This window comes from Ceratotherium simum, chromosome 14 (genome assembly GCF_057802395.1).
Source record: "Ceratotherium simum simum isolate JZ-2026a chromosome 14, ASM5780239v1, whole genome shotgun sequence".
Taxonomy (NCBI): Eukaryota; Metazoa; Chordata; class Mammalia; order Perissodactyla; family Rhinocerotidae; genus Ceratotherium; species Ceratotherium simum.
The window spans coordinates 8128814-8154641 of record NC_141913.1 but is presented as its reverse complement, the minus strand read 5'-3'; the positions used below and the strand labels follow the sequence as shown (position 1 = coordinate 8154641).

Genomic DNA, 25828 nt, shown 5'->3' with positions numbered 1-25828 from the left:
AGGGATCTAAGAAGTTGTACCTCTGTCTACAAGCTTGCTGACTTATAGCTGCCTTATGTGACCATCTCCACGAATGTCCATATCTTTTACCATTAAAATAAGCTTTATACCCTCAAACTGTGTTGCCAAGTTTTGGTCAACCACATCACTGTTCTCTGTCATCCAGATAGTTCTAAAAACCTGGTCTCATTCCTCCTCTCCCGATTGGTCCCACTGAATCCTCAGGTTGCTGAGGTCATGAGGACTGTTGTGATGGCTAGTGCCCCCAGCTGGCCCCTAAAGGCATCTGATTCATTATGAAGCAGGACCATAGGTCCATATTCATGATACCACAGCATCCAACCACTAGATCTCCCCCTTGTTCCTGGGAGACAGAAGATGTGTTCTGAGTCCTCAGTTGAGGGTATTGGGAACATGGTTCCTGCACCCTAGGGATGGCTATTGCGTGGGGATGGCTATTGGGGTCATGGGTTACCTTCTCCTCAGGCATCTGCCTCAAAGGCCGCGAGCAGAAGTGCTGGAAGCCCTGGAGCAGAAAAGTGCTCTTGTACTGGCTTAGAAGTCACTCTCCAGGAAGCCTGCAATAGCACCCTTTACTACCCTGCTGATAGCTCTTGTTACCCTGGACTGCGACTGCTTATTTCATTGTCTTTATTCCCCAGTAAACGCTGAGCTCCAAAAAGGTAGAGACTGTGAATCTCATTCACCATGTGTCCCCAGCACATAGCACGGTGCACGGTATCTAGTAGGCACAGACTCAGTGTTTGCTGAATGAATGAATGAAGGCCAAGAATACTCCCTCAAGAGTCTGGGTGGTTGCTGGAATCTGAACACTCTTGCTTCTGGAGCTGCCTTTAAAGAGGCTCCTTTATGGGGTGGCTGGTGGGCGGGGGTGGCTTCCCCGGCAGCTACTCCTAGGTCTCTAAGAGCTTCTGCAGTATGAAAGTCCAACATGAACAGCCCACACATATATTCAAGTAGCTTTAGGAAGGGTCCAAAGTCCAGCACTGTGGTCACAGGAAATTCCCCATAACCTTTATTGCAGAGATTCCAGGAGACACACAAGGAATTGCATTTTCCAGTTTCTATATAAAGGTACTAACGCTTCCCCCTTGCCTTAACTCAGGACTGGATGGCTTAGCAACAAAGACTGATCTCTTTAGGAAGTCTGTGTCCAAGGTCCGAAGACAACAGAGCAAGTGTGATTTCAGCTGGCTTATCACATGGCCAGGCCAGCTAATGGAAACAAATTCAAACATCTCAGAAGAGACAGGAGAAATGCTGTCTTCAAGCAGTTTTACAGCAGGAATGGGGAAATAATAATTCCACGTGCTAAGTGGAATGAAAAAAAGAGACTCTTGGCATGTAGTTTAACTGCACTTCTTAACGACTTCTTTTCAAAATGTCATAAAATACTATATATTTTTGTTTTTACTATTTAAAAATTTAACACAGTAATAGACACTTACAAAAATTCAAATAGTAGATAAGTATAAAATAAAAATTGCTTTTCATACCTTCCCCTATTAATAAGCACCATTCCTATTTCTTCAGAAGTTAGTAGTTCAGGGGCCGGCCTGGTGGCGCAAGTGGTTAAGTGCACACGTTCCGCTGCGGTGGCCCGGGGTTCACCGGTTCAGAGCCCGGGCGTGCACCGACCCACCGCTTGGCAAGCCATGCTGTGGCGGCGTCCCATATAAAGTGGAGGAAGATGGGCACAGATGTTAGCCCAGGGCCAGTCTCCCTCAGCAAAAGAAGAGGAGGATTGGCAGATGTTAGCACAGGGCTGATCTTCCTCACAAAAAATAAATAAATAAATAAAATAAAAGTTAGTAGTTCAGAGTGTTTTCTGAGGACCTCTCCTAGGCTACTCTCCGGCCCTCACTCTCTATGTCTGGCTGCTTATGCAGATATTGAATAGGAGGAAATACAATCACAATCATTTTTGTCTATGGTTACTGTGCATCCTCCCACCTCCAAGTTTGACCTAACTCTAAACTAAGGATTTTGAGCTATAAAAAACACGAGTTGGTTTTGTGACAGTGGCCTGAAGTCCTGATAGCAGTATAAGAGAGACATTTTCTCCATGCAGTCACCAAATAGAGCACAAGCAATTCTCCACATACGAACATCCAACTCTGGGAGGATGGCGATAACTACCAGAACTTTGACATTTTTAGGACACCTCTTTGATGATGGGACACTCAGAACCCTACTCCCTACAACTACTGCCCCCTCACCCCCTGCTCCTGGAGGCTGCACCATTGTTAGCTGAAAACTACTGGTGATATCAGGTTTTTGGTATAATTCTCTGGGTCCAAATGTACTGCTCACTCATAACCTACTAACGACAACCTTGCATGTCCTTATGATGCCAAAGTATGAAGACAGTTACTGGAGCCTGAGAGATGTTATCTCAGCTTAGAAAGACACTGCTTTATCTCTTTGCATAGGCACCCAAGGGAGTTAAAAGATGGGTAAGGTAAGGCTGGTACCTTGTTTCTCAGGGCTGGGTCCGCCCCTGCTTCCAGGAGCAGCGTGACTGTCTTAATATTCCCGCTGAGCACTGCTGCATGGAGCGCCGATGTCCCATTCTAGAAGAAAATGACAGTGTATGTCAGGCGTGAGCTCACAGCCATCAGCACTCAGCTGACTGGCCTTCATCACGAATGAGCCTGAGTGATGAGACTGTAGTGTCAGAGCCTTACTCCTCCTTATACTCCCTTTTCAAAGTCACATCAGCATCTAATCTAGCATCCTCAGGCACACAGCAGACGGTCAGTATAAATAGTGCCAATGTTCTTTTGCAAGTGAAACAAGGAGTCTGGCCCAGGGCGCACGTGACTTCATGATCACTCACTCACTCAGTTTTATATACATTAGAACTTGCTGTGGAAAAAATAACAATGCTGGGTGAAATTTTTTTCTTCAAGGACAACATATATAGTCTTTGTGCTTTTGGTGAGCCACTTCCAGCAAGGTTGGAGGAATGACTGGCTAGCCAACGGGCTGCCCTGTCAGCCCCACTACACACACTCTGCTCACTCAGGTGGGGAGGAGATCGACTGGAGTTACAGGGCATAAGAGGAAGAGTGGGTGCGGGGAGGAAACCCCCCGGAGTCCTGAGCTGGAGCACTTCTGAGCTCAAAGGGCCTAGTGGATAGGGTGCTGACATTTTATGAAATCGACTGCAAATATTTATTGAAATAAGAAAGCAGCTACATGCAGCATGTAGCTGGATTCTGGGAGAAGAGAGGAAGAAAATATGACAAACCTAATATAAGAATGAGGGGCAGTCATACGACAGTCATATGACATCTGTTCCAGCAGGGACATATGTCTGTGAAAAGTACCTAAATGCAAGCCTAGTTTCCAAATTAACTACTTATAATAAACTTATTAAGAAAAAACACTTTCTTATTTTGTAAAAGAGTAAAATTTCATACCCAGAGAAAAATTTCAGCAAAGTAGCATTTTTCCATGTTTGTTTTATAATAATGGCAATTCACTAATCTGGTAACATTTCACTTACCTACATCTTAACCAACCTATCAACTTCCCCTATTTACAACATGGCTAAGAATCAAAAACCAAACCAAAAAAGAGCTGTTTGAAACGAGACTAGATATCGGCAAAGTCCATTTCTGAAGCTCATTTCTTTTATTCATCAAGAGTTCACTTTCAGGGCCGGCTCCGTGGCTTAGCGGTTAAGTGCGCGCACTCTGATGCTGGCGGCCCGGGTTCGGATCCCGGGCGCGCCCCAAGGCACCACTTCTCCGTCCAGCGCGAGGCCGAGTCCGAGTCCCACGTACAGCAACTAGAAGGATGTGAACCTATGACATACAACTATCTGCTGGGGCTTTGGGGGGAAAAAAATGAATAAATAAAATCTTAAAAAAAAAAAAAAGAGTTCACTTTCAAAGCCTGTTTATTCTTACTTTACAAACAATTTTAACAAGTGCAGCTTTCTGGCTCCCAAGCTCATGGGAGATTAGAAGCAGCTCGCTGGACAGGGGGGAGGGGCCCGCACACTGACAACAGCAGCTCTGTACCAGCTGACAGCAAGAATGGGGCCTAAAAATATAAAGATTGGATACAAAGTGTCCAGAAGCCTCTGGACGTGGTTCAAGGGCAAGTAGACTTTATACACATCAATAAACCCTGAGGGCACATCCCAAAAAGCACTAACCCACTGTTCCAACTTTAGAACAGGTTTGGTGTCCTCTATTTAAGAAAACAGGAGGGTATTCCAGGGGTCAGCAAACTATAGCCTGTGGGCCAAACCCAACTTGCCGCCTGTTTTTCTATATCCCAGTAAGCTAAGACCTAAAAAAATTAAAAGAAGAAGAATATTTTGTGACGTGAAAAAAATGAAATTCCAGAAATACAATACCCATAAAGTTTTATTGGAATGCAGCCACATTTTTTTGTTTTGTTTTGTATTTTCTAAGGCTGCTTTCTCGCTACAATGGCAGAGTTGAGCATTTGCCACAGAGATTGTATGGTCCACAACACCTAAAACATTTACTACCTGGCCCTCTACTAAAAAGGATTGCCAATCCCTGGTATATACTCTAGTTTACAAATATTTTAATCCAGAATGATTAAAACTTAAAAAAGAGTTTTGGGGTTCTGTTTTCTGGAAGTTCCAGCTCTCCAGAATGACACATCCTCTGAGGTGTCCAGATGTGTGAGGCTTATTTTATCTCACCCAGGGTAACAATGTGGTTCTTTGCTCCACATAATGAAGAGAAGGAACATGACCACTGTCCCTCATGTCTTGTGGAACACAAATCATTGTGGAGGATTTCACAAATCCTCCAATGATATATCAATATGGTTGATTTTCCAAATTTATCAATTTCATGACTACTGTCTAATTTTTTTTTTCTGGAAATCTAGGTACTGACAGACTCTGGTTCATTCTTTTTACCATCTTCTCATTTCTACCAGTGCCCCAGGATCTCCAACATTAAGAAGTTGTACATATGTTCTTTTAAGAATACAATTAACCAGGCAAATTATATCCAGATTCTACTGCAGTCCCCAAATACGGACTTCTCATTTACTAACTTCTCTCATTTACAGATTGGTAAAATTTCTAGGTCTTACCTTCAAAATACCCAGGGTGGGTGAGAATTTCAGCAACTCTTTTATAACATTATTATACCCTTTGTTGGCTGCTTTCAGTAGCGCTGTTGTGCCATCCTTCACAGAGAGAGGAAAAGAAAAGTCGATATTAACAGATGTGTGTGTTGGCTGAGAACTAAATGTTAGCTGAGAACTGGGAATATGCTTGTCAGAAACAGGCAAAATATAGAAACTGAAGCACAGACCTGCAATGTCTTTTAATCTAGAAGCACTTCAGAGCATATCAAGCAATTAATTCTGCATGAAAAAATACCAGGCAAAATATGTGACATTCTATTATCTCAGAACTCTGACATTTGGGAATTCATACTCTTCCAAGTCCGGTAGAACACTACATCAGGGACAAGGGGAATTTCAAGAACATATTTTTAGGACAGAAGTGGACCAAAGAGGCATTCTCTGCAGTTCATGACTTGGAAATTAACTGTTGGACTGTTTTTAATGATTTAGATTATTGTTGAGCTATATTTACTGTTTTAACATTTTAAACGTGCTTTTGTTTTTGCCTTCTCTTGTATACACCTGGCTCTAGTCTGCCCGAGGGGTCTATTTGCCTGTGGTAGTGGTGGTGGGGGGAGGGGAGGAAGGGAATGGATTGAAATCTGTTAAAAAGGAATGCAAAGACAAGCTCAAAAATTAAAGTTCAGCTTTTGTCATCATTTTTTGGCCTAAGAAAAGATTTTCTGAATTCCTTTTTCTCCTGCTTTAACATATAAACTGCTGTATTGGGAGGATTTGGCTCACAGAGTTCTCCTGTAGTAAAGGAAATAGCCCAGCCTACGCTAAAAGTTTAGATAGAATCAGGAGGAAAGAAGATGAGAATAGAGGATTTTTCTTTCCTGCCGTAAGAGATTGTGGGAAGAAGAAAAAGAGAGTGGGAAGGAGGCCAGTGAAGCGGTCAGGAGCGTGTCTTCTGATTTTCCCTTTCTGGGCTCAGACTCGGAGGGGGAGGTGAGTCACATAAGCAGGAGTAATACTAAGGGCAAGGAGGCTAGACCCTGAAAAACAAACAAACAAAAGCGAATAGCACAGTGCGGTCAGGCAGCAGGGTCTCCCCAGGCCGCCCGTAGTTCCTACGCGGCATAGGCCTGCTGTGGACCCACCGAGGCAGACTGGGGTGACACCAGCAGAGGCTAACGGAGGCCGATGGGGCATGCGGTGCGGGGTCTGCAGCTCGGGGAGCCAGGCGGAGGCGCAGCGCCAGGCGGACCCGCCGCCGGTAGGGACACACTCCCAAGGTCAGCCTGGGGCCGGGTCTCCTACCTCCCCCTTCCTCCCGGCTTCATCCAGAAGTCAGCTCAGCTGGAAGAGGATCTCCGAAGAATTAAACATTTTTTCCTTAGAGAGACTGAGCAGTATTTGCTAAGTTTCAACTGATTCAGACACTTACTTTGTTTTCCTGCTAAAGCGCAGGTGGAGAAAACCCAGGTGAGTCATAGACAGAATAGAGTCGCGTTTTCCTTGCACATGTAAGCTGAGTTAAATTTCGGAGCTTCAGTGCCTGTATTTTCCACCCGAGACCCCACGTTGCGCAGCTGTAGCTCAAACTCACGTTCCGGGCGGCGTCGCGGTCGGCCCCGCGCAGCAGCATCACCCGCACCACCTCGCTGTGGCCCATCTGAGAGGCGATCCAGAGCGGCGCCGTGCCGTCCTGCGGGAGACGACACGCTTGGGCCCCGCAGATCACACGTCCACGTGACAGCCAGTCAGCGCCCGGGAGAACTCCCCGGCGACAGATGGGGAGGGCGATTTTTTTTTTCTTTTTAATTGTGAAATTTTTGTTGTACGTTATTGTTTATCAGTCACCATATAGGTGCATCCCTCCAACCCTTGTGCCCACCCTCCACCCCCCTAGCCCCTGGTAACCACCAGTTCTATCTGTCCCTGTGTTGGTTTATCTTCCACATATGGGTGAAATCGTGGACTGTCTTTCTCTTTCTGGCTTATTTCACTTAACATGATACCTGGGGATGGTGATTTTGACTCATTTACTTAGACTGGCATTTGACAATTTGCCGGACTACTAATTGGAGCTGGGTTGGGTAAGCTAGGGGTGGTAGAAACACCCAGATAAATTATGGGGAATTCCAGATGGGGAAGGATTTTCTCCTGTTCTTGGGATGGAACCTAGGAAAACTGCAAGCCCCTTAGAGAAGCTCTGCTCTTGGCTGGTGCCTGAGAGGTAGAAGAGAAATGCCAGTGGGAGTTGTTTGGGCCAATGGACCTGAGACATGCCCCCAATACTCCTCATCCACATCCACTAACAGTCGGAGCACCCAGGAGTCCCTGCATGCTTCTGGGAAATCAGAAATGCTGGGTAAACAGTGGCCTGGAGTAAGCCTGAGGTTGGGAAGATAAGGCCACAGAATGTCAAGAACACAGATGATGGCAGGGCCAGCATATGGCGGGACCAGCTGCATCCTCAGGGTACCAATGTAGGATGCTGGACAAGCCAGCACAAGGAGCAGACATGAGCATCCCCACCCCCACCTTAATGCCAGGGAGACAGTCTGACCTCTGAGAACTTAGGTCACTCTGGAGAGAAGGGCAGGAGAAAGGAGGAGGATTCAGAACTGAATGAATTTAACCTCTCAGGTAATTAAGGTAATATAGCCCCAAGAGACTGTTTTAGTCAGGTAAGACTGAATTACTCATCTGTGGGAATGAGGACTGAAGAGCAAGATGATTCAGTTGTAGAATATTAAGTTTCATTTTCTATTGTAGTATGTCATTTCAACTCCTGTCTACTAGCCACTGGAGCCAGGATTATTGCCCATTGCTGTCCCAGCAAAGGACATAGGACAAAGACATTTGAGTGGGTGGTGGATAATGGCAAATCAGGAGCCTAGAAGGATCTGGGGGCGCTGAGGGGTGGTAGGAGGACATTGGCAGCTCTGTGTCTTGGGAAAGATATGGAGAAGAGGTTCTGAAACAAAGGATGGAAGACACCTTGACCTACTTCATACTTTTACAAGGGCCTCTCAGAAATATTCTTGCATCTGAATATTATATATCATTAGCAATATAAATAATACCTTAATTTGTACTTTTAGTTTACAAAGCACTCTACATTCATCATTTAATTTGATTCTCCCAATTCAGGATTTAACCAATCATTCATTCATTCAACCACCCAACAGTTACTAAGCATCTTCTAAGTCTCAAGCAGAGTACTAAAGACATGGTCTCTGTTCTCAAGGAAACTCAGTCTAGTGGAGAGGAGACATGGAAATTTCAGTATGATTGCAGTGCTATGATAAAGCACAGACAAAAGTGCCTAAGATGAACCAGGAGAGGGGCCCTCTTACAGCCGGGGGGTACCGGGGTCAGCCTCAAAGATGGGGCTGTATCTGAGCTGGGTCCCGAAGGAGGACTAGGATTTTGCCAGGTGGGAGAGGGGAAAGGGCATTCCATGTAGAAGGAAGACTATTTATAGTCACAGGGGCTTGAAAAGTCATGGCTGGTTCAGGCAGCGTGGGAAATCCAGCCGGCTGCAGGGTGTGGGTGGGCCCGGGGAGGCAGGAGAGGGAATCTTGGCCCCACAAAGGGTTTTTGGCAGGGGGGGGGGGGGCTCAGGTGTGATGCACTTCTCCCTCCTTGCCTGCTCTGGGTTCCTTCATTCTTTGTCGATATCGCCACAAGAGGGCAGGCAAGGAAAGGCAGCCAGCAACCTGTTCAATGTGCTTTCCAAGAGCTTGGCTGTTTTAGTGAAATTCTATTAATTAACACTAATCTGTGGAAAAGTGCTGAGAGGTGCTATATTGGGAATGACTATTAATATCATAACAGTAATGCTAACATTTAAATTTTATCACATTAATTACAATAGTCATGGTAGGTAGAAAAAGAAGTCACCACTTCCTGGTTGTGAGACTTTATGCAAATCACTCTGAGCCTCAGTGTCCCCTCCTGCAAAAAGAGTAGTCTCACAGAGATATTCGTGAACAAGAAAACATACAGAAAGGTGCTGAGCACAAGGACTGGCTAACAGATGCTTAGAAAATGGTAACTGAATCTGAATATTATTTATCATGAAACACAGTAAGTACCTTAATTTATATTTTTGATTACACAGCACTTCCATATGCTTTATTTAATTTGATTCTCCCAGTTGTCCTGTGAGACAACTGCCTGATGGAGCAGGCAGGAACAATTGGTAAAATGAGATTTGCAGAACACCTGTGTATTTTGTTACTGGCAATTACTTCTCCAAATCTGATTTTTGAACCCAAGGAGTTGAATGTGAATTAGAGCATTATTGTCAAATCAAATTATCAGTTGATGATCTAGTTTGTGAATAGGAGAGGTTTTCCTCATCCTCTGTACACCTCAATTTCTGTTTTCTCTTATTTTTTCCTTCTCTTATAATGGACAGAATCTTCATTGTGAAGATGACTTCATAATAAAAATGATGGAAATTAAGTCAATTTAGCTCCTTTTTGTAAAGTTATGGAGAGAACTGGAGTAGGAAAAAACATATTTTAAAATATTTATATAAGTTTTCAAATACTTCTTGTCAAAAATTTATAGTTTTAAAGTATATTAAATGGAACAAATCACCATCAAGTGGAAGTTACAACCTCTACAGCACTTAAAAAAAAAAAAAGGAAATAGAACATTTTAGCTTGAAGAAGATAAGATTCACAGGGTTAGGACAGCAGTCATTTACTATTTGTGGGCATACCAAGTAGAAAAGGATTTGGACTTATTTTGCATACTAAGTGATGAAAAGAACACTGATGAGTGAAAGCTACACAGAGACTTTGGCTCAATGTAAGAAAGAAATGATAATGAGAGCTGGTTAAAGACCAAATAAGCTGATGAGGTGGTAATGAATTCCCCATGCCTGGAGGGGTTCAACTGTGGGTGATGACCACTCCGCAGGATCGTTAGAGAAAAGATTCAAGTACCTGATGGATGGTTAAATAGGTGACTTTTTCAGTTCTTTCCAACTCTGTTATTCTCTCATTCCATTAGAGGTAATATTTTCAAGTATCCTCTAATACATTTTTAACGACAGATCACAGCATGAGCTGGAGTATACGACACGACTTATATCAGAGACTGAATCTTATTTGGTCTTACTTAGGCTCCTAAGGATTATTTAGAAAAAAGAACTAGAACCATTCTTTTCATGGGAATGGGTACAGTAAGTGACACTAGCTCTCTGCTTCTACTGCCTTCTAGTCCTTACACTTAGGCTACTTCACCTGCAGGCTCAAGCCAGACGAAAGTCTTGGGGTCCAATCCTAGTCTACGTTGGGGGCCCACGAGATATAGGGAACCTCGGCAGTAGCAGAGGGGGGTCAATATGGAGACAACATTGCTACCAGCCCTACCCTGTCCTGGAGCCATTCCTCATCACTGTGTCCCTGCTCGGTGTCCCCGTCCAGCAAATGGGTCTGTAAAACATGTTACCAGATGTCTGCACTGCCTACAGCCTGACCCCATTCTCCCCAGCCACAGGTAATCAGACCAGGGATGGGGAGGCCAGCCAGTCCACTGTGGCCTGGTGCACACAGATGAGCTGCAACAATGACATGGCTACCCCAAGAGTCTGACCTGTAAACTCGGGGACCACATGCAAGATAAGAAAGCAGAGGAAGCTGGCCAAAAAAGGAGTGGGGAGAGAAGAGTACAACCTTGCTTTCTGATGGGTTTTCTGTTCCAATGAGGCCTGGATGGTATAGAAATGATGACAGCAATACCGAACATTTACTAAACACTTGGTGTATATCAGCCACTGCATTAAGAGTTCTGTAGGGATATTTTATTTAATTCTCACAATACTCCTATAACAAAGATATTATTGTCCTGGTTTTACAGATGAAAAAGATAAGATTCAGGGAGAATAAGCAACTTGCTCAAGATCATGCAGTTAATAAGCAAAACTGGGACTGTGTTTCATTTCCTTAAGATATCCATATCCCTGTAACTACCAAGCGGCTCCCCCCACCCCCACCCCAGAAGACCTGGGTCTGGCTCCCTAGCTGGCTCTTACAGGCTTCCGGGGACTGGCGTCCTGCCCATGAGCCTGGGCCCCACATCTGAGCCTTGTTCTAGTTCCCCGTCATCCATCACTGTGGCTGCAGCCTCCCAGACCTCACTGGCACTCCGCCCAAGCCACAGGGTGTCCTCTGGCAGTCAGCACACCTTTTCTGAATGCCTACCATGTACAGAGGGAATGCAAGCAGTAGGGCCTCCCTATCGCTGTCTGCTCCCATCTCCAAGCCCTCAGGATACTGTGCCAATCAGTTGGCTCTACTTTCTCCCATTGCCCACCACTGAGTGCACCCCTCCAAGCTTGCAACGTGAGAGAACTGTGACTCTCTGGGTCCCAGCGACCCTGCGTACAAGTCCAAACCAGGGCTTCTGTTCGAGAAGGCACTTGACGAGATGGCCTTTCTGTCAGCCTTCAAAGAAATACTGACGAGCACATTCAGGGGACTAGACAGAGATGAGAGATGACAGGCCAACCTCAGTGCTGGGTGAACAGAGTCACAGCTGTGCCACTCTACAGAAGCATTGTTTTAACAAGGTGGGTGAGTGGAGTTGGGAAAAGTATAGGTCAAAGTATTTTGTTGATAGAAAAACAGACTAAATAGCCATCTCAGCTAATGATAAAAAAGGGTTGACTCATATCGGCTCTACTTGGTGAGGACACATAAAAAGAACTGAAAATGAGTTTTAAGATTGACTATGGGGGCTGGCCCGGTGGTGCAGTGGTTAAGTTCACATGCTCTGCTTCAGTGGCTCAGGGTTCTCCGGTTCGGATCCCAGGCACAGACATACCTGCACGGCTCATTAAGCCATGCTGTGGCAGCGTCCCATATACAAAATGGAGGAAGATGGGCACAGATGTTAGTTCAGAGCTAATCTTCCTCAGCAAAAAGAGGAGGATTGGCAATGGAAGTTAGCTCAGAGCCAGTCTTCCTCACAAAAAAAAGGCTGACTGTGAATTATAATTATCTTGTGACTCTTGACCTCTTTATCTAGGACAACTGAGAAGGGAAATATCTTCAAGTTTCAAATTAAGAACTTAGTCTTTTCAACGTCTGCCTATGGCTTGCTGTGTGATTATGATTCCTTCTCACAAAAGTACTAAAAAAGGTTTTTGGTTAGTTTATCAGTGAAGGAGTTACAATGAAAAGTCATTCCCACTATCCCCTTTCAGATTCCCTATAGCTCAGACCAAAAGTCTGCTGAATAATTTCAATGCAATTTCGTTAACATCCTGTCACAGTGTCCCATAAAATGTCAGGACTCCATAGAATGGCAATGCAAAAATGATAAATCAGATTTATCTAAAAAAAGTTAAGAAATTAAGGCAGGCAAATATCCTTGTCCTTATTTTGTAAATTCAAGAATTTTCCTACAATGACAATAAGATTTCAGAATAAAACATTAGTTTCCAAGTGCCCTACCTATATAATATTCTCAAGTAAAGGCCTTTTTTTTTTCTTTTGTGAGGAAGATCAGCCCCGAGCTAACATCCATGCCAATCCTCCCCCATTTTTTTTGCTCTGGAAGACTGGCCCTGGGCTAACATCCGTGCCCATCCTCCTCCACTTCACATGGGACGCCGCCACAGCACGGCCCAACAAGCAGTGCGTCAGTATGCACCCGGGATCCGAACCTGGGCCACCAGCAGCGTAGCGTGCGTACCCAACCGCTACGCCACAGGGCCAGCCTCAAGTAAAGGCCATTTTAACTAGACTTTTTTTTTTAACCTCCTCATAACTTGTGACAAAGTCAGCCGGGACTGATACCATTTTTGCCCTATTTATGACACTACTTGTTTTCTTGGGACGGAATTAAATAGGCAGAGTTTACCCTTTGAGAGATGATGGAGCTTAGACTAGTCTGACCTAGCTAAACAACCTTTTATTTATAAGCTCATGGCAGGTAGTAAAAACATTATGGTTTGAGGATAGTGTACTAAGAGGTTAGTGTACTCTATAAAAAGAAAAAACTCCATCGCTTTTTTTCCCCCAAAGCCAATTCTTGTTTTATAAAACACCCTGTTCCTGAATAACAATCTTTTTAGAGCTGGACTCTCACAGTTCCAAGCCATCGCATTAGATGCAGTCTTTGGAAGGGCATGTCACCTGCTCCTTGACCCGAGGGCGGGGTCCCCCCACTCCCAGACCAGGTCATCCACTGTGCCCAGGTTGTCCTCACTTCTGAGGAATGAGGAACAGCTGTGGTTACCACGGCACTGCTGGTTCACTCTTTGATGGCTTGGCTTCAGTGTCATCCCATGACTCAATTTAGGTTTAAATGGATACAATCCAGGCAACATTTGAAAAAAAATCCATTATATCAAGTTGCTTCTTTACAAACAGTACCTTAGGCATATGAATAATACAATTTATTTGACAAATAGATTTGTCAAAGTACCAGAAATTATTTCAGAAAGACTTGATAATCTTGATAATCTCTCATTTCTAAATTCACGGTGATACCCTCAATAATGGCCTCCAAATCAAACTTATGTGATTTAAAGATTTTATTTATTTATTTTTCCCCCAAAGCCCCAGTACATAGTTGTCTGTCATAGCTGCACATCCTTCTAGTTGCTGTATGTGGGATGCGGCCTCAGCATGGCCGGAGAAGTGGTGCGCCGGTGCGCACCCGGGATCCGAACCCGGGCCGCCGGCAGCGGAGAGCACGCACTTAACCGCTAAGCCACGGGGCCGGCCCCCAAACTTATGTGATTTAAAACAACCAATTCTTTTTCTTAATTTTGGTAAAATGAAGGGTCTGATTCAGAATCAATCAACAACTTCAAAATAAGAGGGACCAACAAGATAATGTTAAACTCCAATCCCTAAATGTCAACTCTGGCAGGTATGGAAGTGCAACTTTTTCTAAAAGCTTCCTTTCTCAAGAGTATTCCTGGGGCCATCTAAACCTAAGAATATCTTTAAAAGTCTAAAAATATAATCTCAGCTTCCTAGCAGTGTCTGGCACATACTAAGTACTCAAGAAATACTGAATGAACGCTGAATAAAACAATTATCAAAAATTTGGGAGCTTAAAGAGATCATCAAGATCATCCTGCCCAGACTCCCAATTTTCAGATGAAGGAAGAGAGGTCCAGAGATTCACTTGTTCGACACCACACAGCTAATTATTGGCAGAGCTGGATCTAGAACTCAGGATTACTGACCTCAAACCCACTGTGCCCAAAGGCTCTTTCTGTTCTTAGGTTCTTTATGCACTTGGACTTCTAAAGACTGAAGAAGCCTGTGGCCAAGAGCTCAGACCAACCTTAAGGTTCCCATAGCTATTTATTACGTGAACATAAAGGCATTCCCATATCAGGTCACATTACAGTGGGAATCTGCCTGGGTGTAATTACTAGTAAGAAATCAATTTGACTTTTCCCTAGAAAACTACCTTTAAAGTAATGTTACCTTAATCCAAAACGTTTTGTTAAAATCAAACTAATTAGTGCAGAAATAGATCCTATATAAGAGAAGGTAATTATAATGCCTTACATTTGGATGGTTCTTTACCATTTGTAAATGCAGCCTGAATGACCTTGCAGTTCTGTTCCTTTAAGTATCAATTAATTGATTGGCCAGATGTTAGCTTGCTGTTGGTAAATGAAGTCTCAATAGCGTTATAATTGTGAGAGATGAAGGTGCAGAATCTACTACTGATTCCAATGACACAGGCTCCTCTTTGGCTTGGTACAAGAAGCAGGGGGCAAACAGAGAAGCAGAGGGGCTGGGCAGGGGCAAGGCTCCCTGACCCGCCTCTATTTACCTATGGCCCAGCCTAGGTACTCTCCTCTCCTCACCTCTGCGCGGCCATAATTTATTTGAAGAGGAGGTGGCAGAGTGACCTCAGACACCGAACACTCAACCTCTAAAGATAGTAAATGGTGATGTCAGCCTGCCTTCCTAGGCTTTCGAGTGAACCCAAAGCAAAGAATAGGAGAAACCCTAATCAAAGATTAACTTGCATCAGAGGCAAAAGGGTTTCAAGACGCCCAAAGCTAACTGGTTATCTCCGGTAGGTGGCGCGGCAGGACAGCGGCCCTGCCTGCCCACCGCTTCGTGCACGCAGACATTACCTGCCTTGGCTGGTTGACTTTTGCTCCTGAAGACAATAATAATCGAATAACATCCAAGTAACCACCTTGGGCAGCTAGGAAGAGGGCAGTGGCTCCATCCTGAGAGACAGCAAATTGAAAGTGTTAAAAAACTATCTTTTACATTTATTTTAAAAGAAATTAGATTAAATAATACATATATTTAATACACGTTTCCATTTCTGTCTCCTCCCTTTTTTTCACATGCATGGTTAGTGTTTCATTCTTTGAAGAATGGTTCTAAAACATCACACTAAGTCAGTAAGGTGGAAAGGTGAAGTTTAAAATAGACAGTTTTATAAGGATAAGTTATAACATGTGTAGTGACTGTTCGCTCTACAAAATCTTGGTCACAGAGCTTATGATACACAGCTGGCAGTAGCCACCTAGGTTTTCCAAATAGCCCGTCATTATTTTTCTCTTGTCTGCATAGACTTCTTCTCATTAGCTGCCTTCTGCTTTTGTTGCATGATCTCAGAGTCCATCCCCTTTTAAATTAGATTAAAATATATACATTTAATACAATTTTTTATTTCAATCCTTTTGTCAGTTAAGACCTACGTGTTAGTTTAAAAACAAACAAACAAAAGTCTGTTAATAAAAAACAAAAAATAAACAAGTCTCCCAAATCTATTTTGTGTGATTTTATGAATTGGGAGTAAAAAGTGTTCTTGTAATTAGATCTTCCCCGCTCCCTTCTCTTTCTTGCTCCCTTATCCACGTCCCCCCAACATGCAGTTTCTCCAAGGTTTAAAACACAAGATGCTCTCAGAAAAAACTGCCCTAGTAAGAATATCCATGAACTCGCTCCCTGACAGCCCAGCAGACACCAACCACCTATAAACACAACTAAGCAATCTTGCATACAAGCCCAAGCAAGTGCTTGTTTCCAATCTTCTTTAGTTTTCTTTTTAACTGGGTGTCTACATGTTCTGGACATTTCTTTTTTCTTGAAGACATGTTATTGGGTAATTTTAGCAAAAACATCGGTCAGCTGAGAGCATGCATCCTCCCCAGATGCTCACTTCACACAGATACCATTCACAGAACATGGTGAGCCTCATTATTTTTAGACCTCAGTGGAAAACCCAAGCACATCCCAGTGGAAAACACCCAGCTACTCCAGCTAATTCTCACCCCTCCCATCAGGAACACTAACCACAAGTGAAAATACAAAGTACTTTTCTCCGCCAGTCCAACTAAGCGGAGGGCACTGGATTTCCAGTGCGTGTCAGCTGAGCCGCCAGACTCCTCTCAAGGCAATCATTAAAAAATTAATCAGCCTGTACAGATTTTTTAAGTAAATGTTTGACATGGGGGATAAAATTTTCAGCTGCTCCTTACTGTGTAGCTGCAGAAAGTCTACCATGCCCTTATGAGCTGATAACTCTTGGGAATTTTCTAAAACCGATATCCATGCATTAGATTTTTTACTGTGCGTCACAAATTTCTGTTCCTAGAAGTTTTCAGGGATCATTAACCAGGATCCCCCATATTTCAACTGTTTTTTTTTTTTTTTTTAAAGATTTTATTTATTTATTTTTCCCCCAAAGCCCCAGTAGATAGCTGTATGTCGTAGTTGCACATCCATTCTAGTTGCTGTATGTGGGACGCGGCCTCAGCATGGCCGGAGAAGCGGTGTGTCGGTGCTCGCCGGGGACCCGAACCCGGGCCGCCAGCAGCGGAGCGCGCACACTCAACCGCTAAGCCACGGGGCCGGCCCATCAACTGTTTTTAATGGAAACATTTACATTTGGACTATCTGGGTAAGGGTAAAAGTCAACATAAAACGGAAGTTTTGGTGCATGAAATTTCTTGAGTCACCTTATAACAGAGAGGAATTTACAGTGGGAATGGGCTCTCCCCAAACTCTGTGTTTCTAAGATTACGTGCCACCTGATGGGCCTTCGGAAGAATACTATCTAACAGTGAAAGTCTACCCCCCAGTCAGTTTGGATTGTTGACTACTGAAGGTAATGCTATGAAAATCACAACTCATTTTCTTTTTCCAAAATCTTGGGCTCTTCCTCTTCAGCCTACACATACATATATAATACACAGTCTCAGATATACTTCACCTATATACAACCAAAGAAATAGCCAAAGCTGTAGACTTGTGTTTCTTGGCCAAACGTCAGAACCACCTGTTGCCCAAGTTGCACCCTCAGAGGCTCCAGGTTAGCTGGTCTGTGGTGGGCCGGGGAAGTGGTATTTTTTTCAAGCTCCCTGAGTGATGCCAATGGGCAGCCAGAATTGAGAATCACTCCTTTAGACCATTATCAAGTAATTCAGCCATTCAACTGGGAAGGAATGCCGCAGGCTCAAAGATGTTACAGATTTTGAAGTGCAGAGGGCAAGGCTAGCTGCTATGTACTTCAAAGAGTCTGTGATTTGTCAGAGTTAACCGTATAAACTCTGGAAAAAGTGTTCAAATGGAAAAGTTCACACCTGAACATCTCACTACATGTCTATGAAAGTATAGTGCCCCAGGCATAAATGATAACATCTAGTTGTAGGACAGCCTAAAATACGCTTCCTACATAGCTAAAGGTAGGAATTCTTCCACTCCTCACTGTAAGACTCTGTCAAGTCATTTCATCTCCCTATATTTTATTTTTTCCTAGGAAACTGGAGTAACATTCGCCATAAATCCTATGGAATTATGCTGACAATCAATTACAAGAGCCCTAGAGAATTGTGCTAATTGCCAATTAGCTGCACACAGACCCACACTAGCAGTGGATGCCTTTCAAAGGTCAATGACGTGCATGTATTTCACAGGTCTTCATCCACCCAACCTCACTTCTCTTCCAACTAACCTGATTTCTCCTTTTTTTGTGTCCTTCCTTCCAAATAACTCGACAATAGGAGAATTCATTTTGGTTTTCAGCAAGTCCATACACTAGGCTTGTCATGTTATGAATAAGTGTGTATCACATGATTTTTGAAGATCCTAATTGTGTAGGTACATAAAATATCTCATATGTACAAGAGATGTAAAAGGGCAGAACAAAGATGGGTAAATAAGATTATGTGGTTTCTACATTGAAAAAGCTCATCTGGCTAACTGTATCTTTTTTCCTTGATATCTCAGATTCAAGTCCCACTATTCATTAAAATATTTTTGAAGTGGGCATTTCTGGTGTCTGAGTTTAGACAGCACTAGAATGTGTGATGAGGGGATGAGCTAGCGCGCCCTTGAAACACACTCACATAAAGCTGGTCATGGATGTTGGCTCCGTGCTTCAGCAGGGTCTCCACCACCTGCATGTGCCCATACTGACTGGCGGCCAACAGGGCAGTGCCCCCTTCCTGTGGACACACAATGTATGAACACATGAGAAACAGTGCGGGCACGCATTTTACCAAGCAGATGTTCCTCATGCAGCGAGAACTTCAGAAAAGAATTTTCCCATAGATAATAACAAATTCACCTTTCCTCTTTTATTTCTTCCTTTTTGTGTATAATCATGACAGAGTTCATTATTAGGACATCATTATGTTGTATGCTTGGATGACTTGAGACGTATTACAGTTATTTGACTGAGTTATTATGATTAATTTAGAAATTTCCCATGCCAAATGCAGAATCATCTATTTGCCTCTAAGGGAAACTAAGGGAAACAAAGTAAAGAAAGTTCTGTCCTAGTATTACCAGAATAGTCTCCTGTGGCTTCTAGCCAGAGACTCTCTTGATAAATGTTGGCTTCTCCCTGGGGTTTCACCAGTGGTAGGCCTCTGAGATTAAGGTGCTCTTATAGGGTAACTCTCTGGGGCCACTGCCGTCATTGGACAAGATATGCATCCATTAAAAGAGGAGATAACTATAGCATATTCCATGTGCCTCTCACCATCCTACTTAGTATTTTCCTCTGAACATGTGCCAAGTTGTCTAGATCTCTTTTCAAGTGTGGGCCCTAGAAATAAACAGAGCACTGCAAAGTAGATGTGGTCTGATGTAGCATGGAACACGCCTTTGTTCCATCTAGTCTATTTTTATCTCTGTGGCCTAAATTAGAATTGGCTTTTATGTCAACCACATCACACTCCTGACTCACTGAGTTTCTGGTCAACTGAAACCCTTAATGGTTTTTCTCAGGTGATGCAGCTAAGGCATTATCTGTTCCCATCTAGGATTGTTGTGTTGTTTGTTTGGCTCTGTGAACTGGCATGTGGACATGTGAGCTAACTATAAACAATGCAAGAACATGTGATCTAGTTCTAAAATACAAATCATGAATATAAGATAGTGTGGTTTCTAAATTGGACATAGAGTGTTTATTCAAAATGACTACCCTTGGAGCTCCATCCTCTGAGGGTCTGATTCAGTAGGTCTGGGGTGAGGCCCAGAAATAGGCCTTTTGACCAGTCATGTGAGGTGACTGTGGTGTGCAGGTGGCAGGTGGGCCTCACTTGGAGAAACACTGTTATAAGAGCTACTGTGTTCACAGGCAGGTAAGATCTTGGGGGATGCACAGGGCTAAGTAAGGCCTCAGTGAGGGACAGGCTATGTGGTGGGGAGAGCTGCGTTTTGAAGGGTGGGGAATGAAGGAGAGAGACTGGAGGGCTGAGGCCACTGGTGGGGGGTTGTGTGGGTAGGGTGGGCGGGTATCAAGAAATTGCTTAATAGCAGCAATGAACACCAACGTTTCCAAATTTTGTTCTGTCAATTCTCCTAGCTCTTTGCCTAATGAAACAAGAGAATAGATAAAAATACGATGATTGCCGTAGAAGAGCTGATATCTTTTATTTTTAAAAACACATTTTTTTGGGATATAAAATTAATAACAATGAGAACAACTGTTGACACAAAGTCAGTTTTGATGACAAGATCACATGAAAACTCAAAGCCTCTCAGTATTCCCTTCTTCCCATGGAAAGCTGTTGGACACCTGCAGTCAACCTAATGGAAACATGTGGAATTGCTCACCCTGGGCCCCATGTTCCGTGGAGTTCTGGGATAGTACAAACTGGCTCAGGTACAAGGTATTAAGCTAACATTAACTTGCTAACCAAGACAACTGAAGCAGCCATGATCATTTTGATCACACATGATCATTTTGAGTTAGTTCAAAGAGTTGAGATTTAAGTTTGTAGAACTTTACTTCCTATTTTTAGTTGTATCACTTTTATAATGAAAAATAAAATGATAATTAATATAAAAATATATATCTGGGGCTGGCCCCATGGCCTAGTGGTTAAGTTTGCCACACTCTGCTTCGGTGGCCCGGGTCTGGTTCCCAGGCATGGACCTACACCACTTGTTGGCGGCCGTGCTGTGGCAGCGTCCCACGTACAAAATAGAGGAAGATTGGCACAGATGTTAGCTCAGGGCGAATCTTCCTCAGCAATAAATAAATAAATAAATAAATATATATATCTCCACACACGTACTTTGGATTACTATCTATTATACTCAGCACATGCGGAGGTACGCATGCAGTCCAACAGCAGGTTCAGAAAAGACAGAGACCTCTCTGAAATTCAGATCTACTTAATAGTTAGCATTTTAACAGAAAATAAAAAAACCACCGGAAACTCCCCTGATATCAAAATATCACATACAATGGATTAAGAAAACCTAAAAGTTTCCAACTGGGGGCAGATTTTCAGGAATTTTTTGTTATGATTAGGCCAGAAATAAGTTGACAATTACAAAAATGTTATGGCAGTTCAAATTCTCCTACTACAAAACATTTTCATGAAAAATTATATTGTGAACACAACATGGATCTTTCTGCACTCTCAGTTTTCTTTTTTTTTTTTAAAGATTTTATTTATTTTATTTTTTCCCCCCAAAGCCCCAGTAGATAGTTGTATGTCATAGCTGCACATCCTTCTAGTTGCTGTATGTGGGACTCGGCCTCAGGATGGACGGAGAAGTGGTGCCTCGATGCACACCCGGGATCCGAACCCGGGCCACCAGCATCGCAGCGCGCGCACTTAACCACCAAGCCACAGGGCCGGCCCTCAGTTTTCTTATCCACATATCAAATATGAAGAATCAGTGACTTCTTTAAAGGAAGAACCACAATTCCTTGCCCAACTATATAAACTATAATTATATATTATATATTTCAGTGAAGACATCTCAGGAAGTAAATGTCTGCCAAATCACGCTCCTTAGAAATCTCTCAGACTCACTAGGATTTGCTTAATACTTCTGACAATTCCTATCACAGCACTGGGATTAACCTTGAAGTGGAAAAAAAACACATGAAAACAGGGAAAGTTGTAAAGCACCTGCTCCGTATCCATCTGATAACGAGATTTAGTGTCCCAGAGGAGAAATCTACCAGCGCAAGAAAGAATCTAAGTAATTCCCCATAAAAGTCTGCAGTTGTGAGCCCAGAGTCAAAATGTAATGTTCTGAACTGAATCCCTAGGTCTACCCCTGAACCAGCAAAAGTAACCTTGTGAAACCCACCTTCTTAGGCTTGAAAATCTTGTAACAAGGGAAACACGAATTCAAACTCTAGATGAAGAGAAATGAATACTCATGACTGCTGAAATTCTTCAACAGGGTATGAAATCAAGAAAGTTCTCTTACTTTGGTTCTAAATTCAGTGGATGCTCCAAATTCAAAGAGAAATCGCACGACGTCATTATGTCCTTGTTGGGCAGCGAAGAACAGGGCGGTTGTACCTGACTGAGAGAGAGAAAGAGGCTGGTTTTAAAAGATGTTTGGTTACATTACATTTGATTTATACATATGCAAACAAAACAAAAGAAAACATTCTTGCATATAAACCTTCTAGCCTAGAAAGGGGCTACATTTGAACTGATTGTGTTCCTTGTTCATAGAAGTGGCAAAACGAAAGGAAAACTTTACTCTTGGTGCAATGGGATGAATGGTGGACACCCAAAAGCTGTGTCTGCATCCTAATTCCCTGACCTTGCGAATATTACCTTAAATGGCAAAAAATGTGATTAAGTTAGGGATTTTTAGAGGAGGTGCTTATCCTGGCCTATCCTGGTGGGCCCTAAATCCAATGACAAGTGTCTTTATAAGAGTGAGGCAGAGGGATATTTGACACAGAGAAGAGGAGGAGGCAATGTGACCACGGAGGCAGAGATTAGAGTGATGGGGCCACAAGTCAAGGAATGCCAACAGCTACCAGAAGCTGCAGGGGGTAAAGCTGGAAGAGCTTCCAGAAGGAGCACCGCCCTGTGGACACCTTGAATTTTCTGGCCTCTAGAATTGTGAAATTATACATTTCTGTTGTTTTAAGTCACCTCGTTTGCAGTAATTTGTTATAGCAGCCACAGGAAACTCATATCCTTGGTATCGTGTTTCATTAACATGGCATTCATTAACATAGGGAAGAATTGTGGCAGAGTTCTGGTTACAAAATTTAGTGCCCCAGAGTAGAAAGCTACCAGCGCAAGAAAGAATCTATTTTCACTCAAATGGGCTCAAAATATTCTCAAAATAGGACATATTAACAAAAAACAGCCTGATCCCAAATTTTAAATTGATCAATGATATTCTGAGACACAATTTTTAGCATCCTTTCTTCCCAGCCATTTTTACAAGCTTACTCAAAGATTGGGACCCAAATCATCGTGTAATATGAGCAAAATCACCATACCACTCTTGTGAGCAATAGGTATTTTTCATATGAAGATGCTCTTCACTCCAGAGCTTTGAGTATGGATGAAGCTAACACTACACTTTCCCAGACACAGTGAAGAGAAAACCCTCTTTCAGTGGCTTACTCGGAAATGTTAATGTGGTAGGTTCTCATCCAGGTGTGAGAGGCCAGGAAGAGCATGTTCTAAGGATTATTGATTACTCTGAAGCTTGTTCTTAAGGGTGTGTGTGTGTGTGTGTGTGACAGGGAGCAATGAGGTCCACCACTGTGGCAGAACACATGACAACACCCTCCCAGATGTGACCTTCTGTCTCAGGCTGTGCCCCCTACCAGAGTCTGCCCAGAAAGACCCAGGCGATGTGACCATTCCCAGAGCCTTTCCACCTGCAACGCAGGAGTGACTTTCTCCTTGGTTCCCACAGAAACGAGTGGAAGCGTCCTCATTGCTTTCTTACAGTGGAGGATGCTGGGTTCCAGAAAGCTTCCAGAAAGATGTAACCAGGTCTAGATGAAGAAACTTAGCTAGAATAGGAAAACTCTCATCTTCTTAATAGACATTAAATTTCAGAGACTACCAGGGGTCATTTCCAGGAATTGTTTCTTCAGTAAGAGAAAGGATTTGTTTTTCAATAAGCTTTTGAGTCAATTCTGGAACATATACATATGTTCCAAACATATATATATATATACTATTAATCATTGCACACATGAACGCAGCAATCTGTAGACAACAGGAGCTAGATTTCCGTCTGGAATGTGAATAAAGGTCTTACACGCACGTGCTTTACTACCGAAACCCAGGGCTTCACGATAACTGCATGTACAGCTCCTATGCCTGAGGGTTGTACTCAGCCAATATTGCTGGTTCTCTAGAGCAATGGTCTTGCAGGACCGTTAGCTTCCAGTTTGTCTTTCTAGCAAGTTCTGTGTGTCTAGATTGCCAACCTAAGAAAACAATGGCAGGTACTTTTTCAGGAAACAAATATTCTGATATTGTAAAATGGATTAAGAATGAACCAAGGTAGAAGTCTGCTATATGAGCACATTCCACAGCACTGCTAGGCACTCTCGGCTTTCAAAACAGACCAGGTGAGGTTGGGGCCTCTCTTTGGCTTAGCAACTCTATCACCCAAGACTGGCATGGCCTCAGGAAATTCAGGGGACCCCTGGGAAGTTACATAGAATCATCATTTGAACCACAAGGTTACCTCTAAATTGGGCACACTTTGGTAAGTCCTCAAGGGCCACTATGTTCAATGCACAACAGTTTTCATCTCCAAGAACATAAGTTGAGCAATTGGAACCAAACAGATAAATATAAAATCATAAAAACCACACATTGGCTAGAAATCAAACAAATGTTTCTCTTCTTCTCTTAGCTTTTCTCAGTTGTTCTGAAGAGATTTTTGTGCATGTTGAACTTGCCCTTCAGGATAAACATTTTTGAGTAAGCAGATCTGGATCATATTGTTTTTATTAGAGAAAAATCTGTCTTTTCTTTAAAGTTATAATAAACAAAGACTGTAAAGCAGAGAGGAAAAGTAAAAAGATTAGGGTGATTTTAAACTATAATTCTAAATGGGCCCAAACCTTTTTCTCCCAGAAGGAAATTAGCCGCTGAAATGAAAATGACCTAGAACAATGACCTGGTGTTACGGGGAACTGCTCGGAAGAAGCTGTCTGTGAGAAGATTGACTGGATTTGCTGTAGTTTCTCTATATTGCTCCTCTCAACAGACCAGCCTTGCTGATCCAGGACTACAGAGAATCAGACTCCAGATTCTACCTGTCAAGTGTCACCCTTCCAAGATCCACAACCAAGGTGACACCCAGAGGGGAGATGGAAGAGATTTCTAGATGACCCATGGAACATCCAGCCCTTATACCTGGGGCGTCTTAATTTGCTCCACTCAGGGGTGGTGGTCCAGCCTGGAAGATGGGGTATATTGTGTGATGCAAGTTTGGTTGAGGAATTGTCCTTTCTGAGACAAGTGCAGGGCAGGCCCTCAGATAAGAGTGGATCAAGGAAAATCAGGAGCTCCCATCTAGTTCAAAGCATGCCCCAGGATGCCCATCTTGGATCTGAGTCAGCGTGGCTTGAGGTCAGATTGACTCTAGGGATGATCTATGGATGTGTCTCCATAAAGGTTAATCTACCAGGCCCTAGATTGGCTCGGAAATATAGAGAGCCTCCACAGACCCAAATCCCCAAGTATGTTAAAATGCCCCAGCCTCCAACTGCTCCTCTACATTGGACCAAGAATGAATCCTCTGGCCAGACCAAACTCCCGAGACTGCCCTTGAATGAAGTGTGGGAACATGCTCACATTTTAGTTCAATGTTCACCATGTGGCTTTTTTTGGGAGAGCTTACTTAATACATGGCCAGTCAGAGAAGTCCTTTGAAAACATGGTTTGGCAAGGATGGTTCAGATAGTCTAGCAAGTGAGGCTCATTAAGAACAATCCTTCTAAAAATATAATGATCTCTATGAAAATCCTGTAAATTCTACAGCACCTCATCCCAAAGGAAGAAGGAAGAACTAATTTAAACTTGGGATGAAATGCATGAGTGTTTAAGGAATATGGTTAGAGGTTTGATTACCTAGATGGCAACACATGCTTGAGAAGATACATTCAACTCAAGTGCTACCAACGGTCCATTCCTGGGCCTTATTTTAGGCACAATAAAGTCTGCAATCTGGGCTTTACTGTTACGTAGGAAAGCAATGATTGGCCGGCTCCGTGGCTTGGTGGTTAAGTGCGCGCGCTCTGATGCTGGCGGCCCGGGTTCGGATCCCGGGCACGCCCCAAGGCACCACTTCTCCATCCAACCCGAGGCCGAGTCCCACGTACAGCAACTAGAAGGATGTGAACCTATGACATACAACTATCTACTGGGGCTTTGCGGGGAAAAATGAATAAATAAAATCTTAAAAAAAAAAAAAAAGAAAAAAAAAAAAAAAGAAAGCAATGATTATGC

At 43.2% G+C, this 25828-nt stretch overlaps 1 protein-coding gene across 1 annotated transcript in view; it reads right to left on the bottom strand.

The window, feature by feature from the left end:
• Positions 1 to 25828, bottom strand: part of ANKRD29 (ankyrin repeat domain 29) — a 175893-nt gene that overhangs the window by 5394 nt on the left and 144671 nt on the right. Inside the window, exons 5-10 of the mRNA XM_087438966.1 lie at positions 21804 to 21902; positions 18467 to 18565; positions 15236 to 15334; positions 6704 to 6802; positions 5113 to 5208; positions 2496 to 2594 (exon numbers count right to left, since the gene is read on the bottom strand). Of these exons, the coding sequence (XP_087295092.1) occupies positions 2496 to 2594; positions 5113 to 5208; positions 6704 to 6802; positions 15236 to 15334; positions 18467 to 18565; positions 21804 to 21902 (591 nt within the window). The remainder of the gene's footprint in view (positions 1 to 2495; positions 2595 to 5112; positions 5209 to 6703; positions 6803 to 15235; positions 15335 to 18466; positions 18566 to 21803; positions 21903 to 25828) is intronic.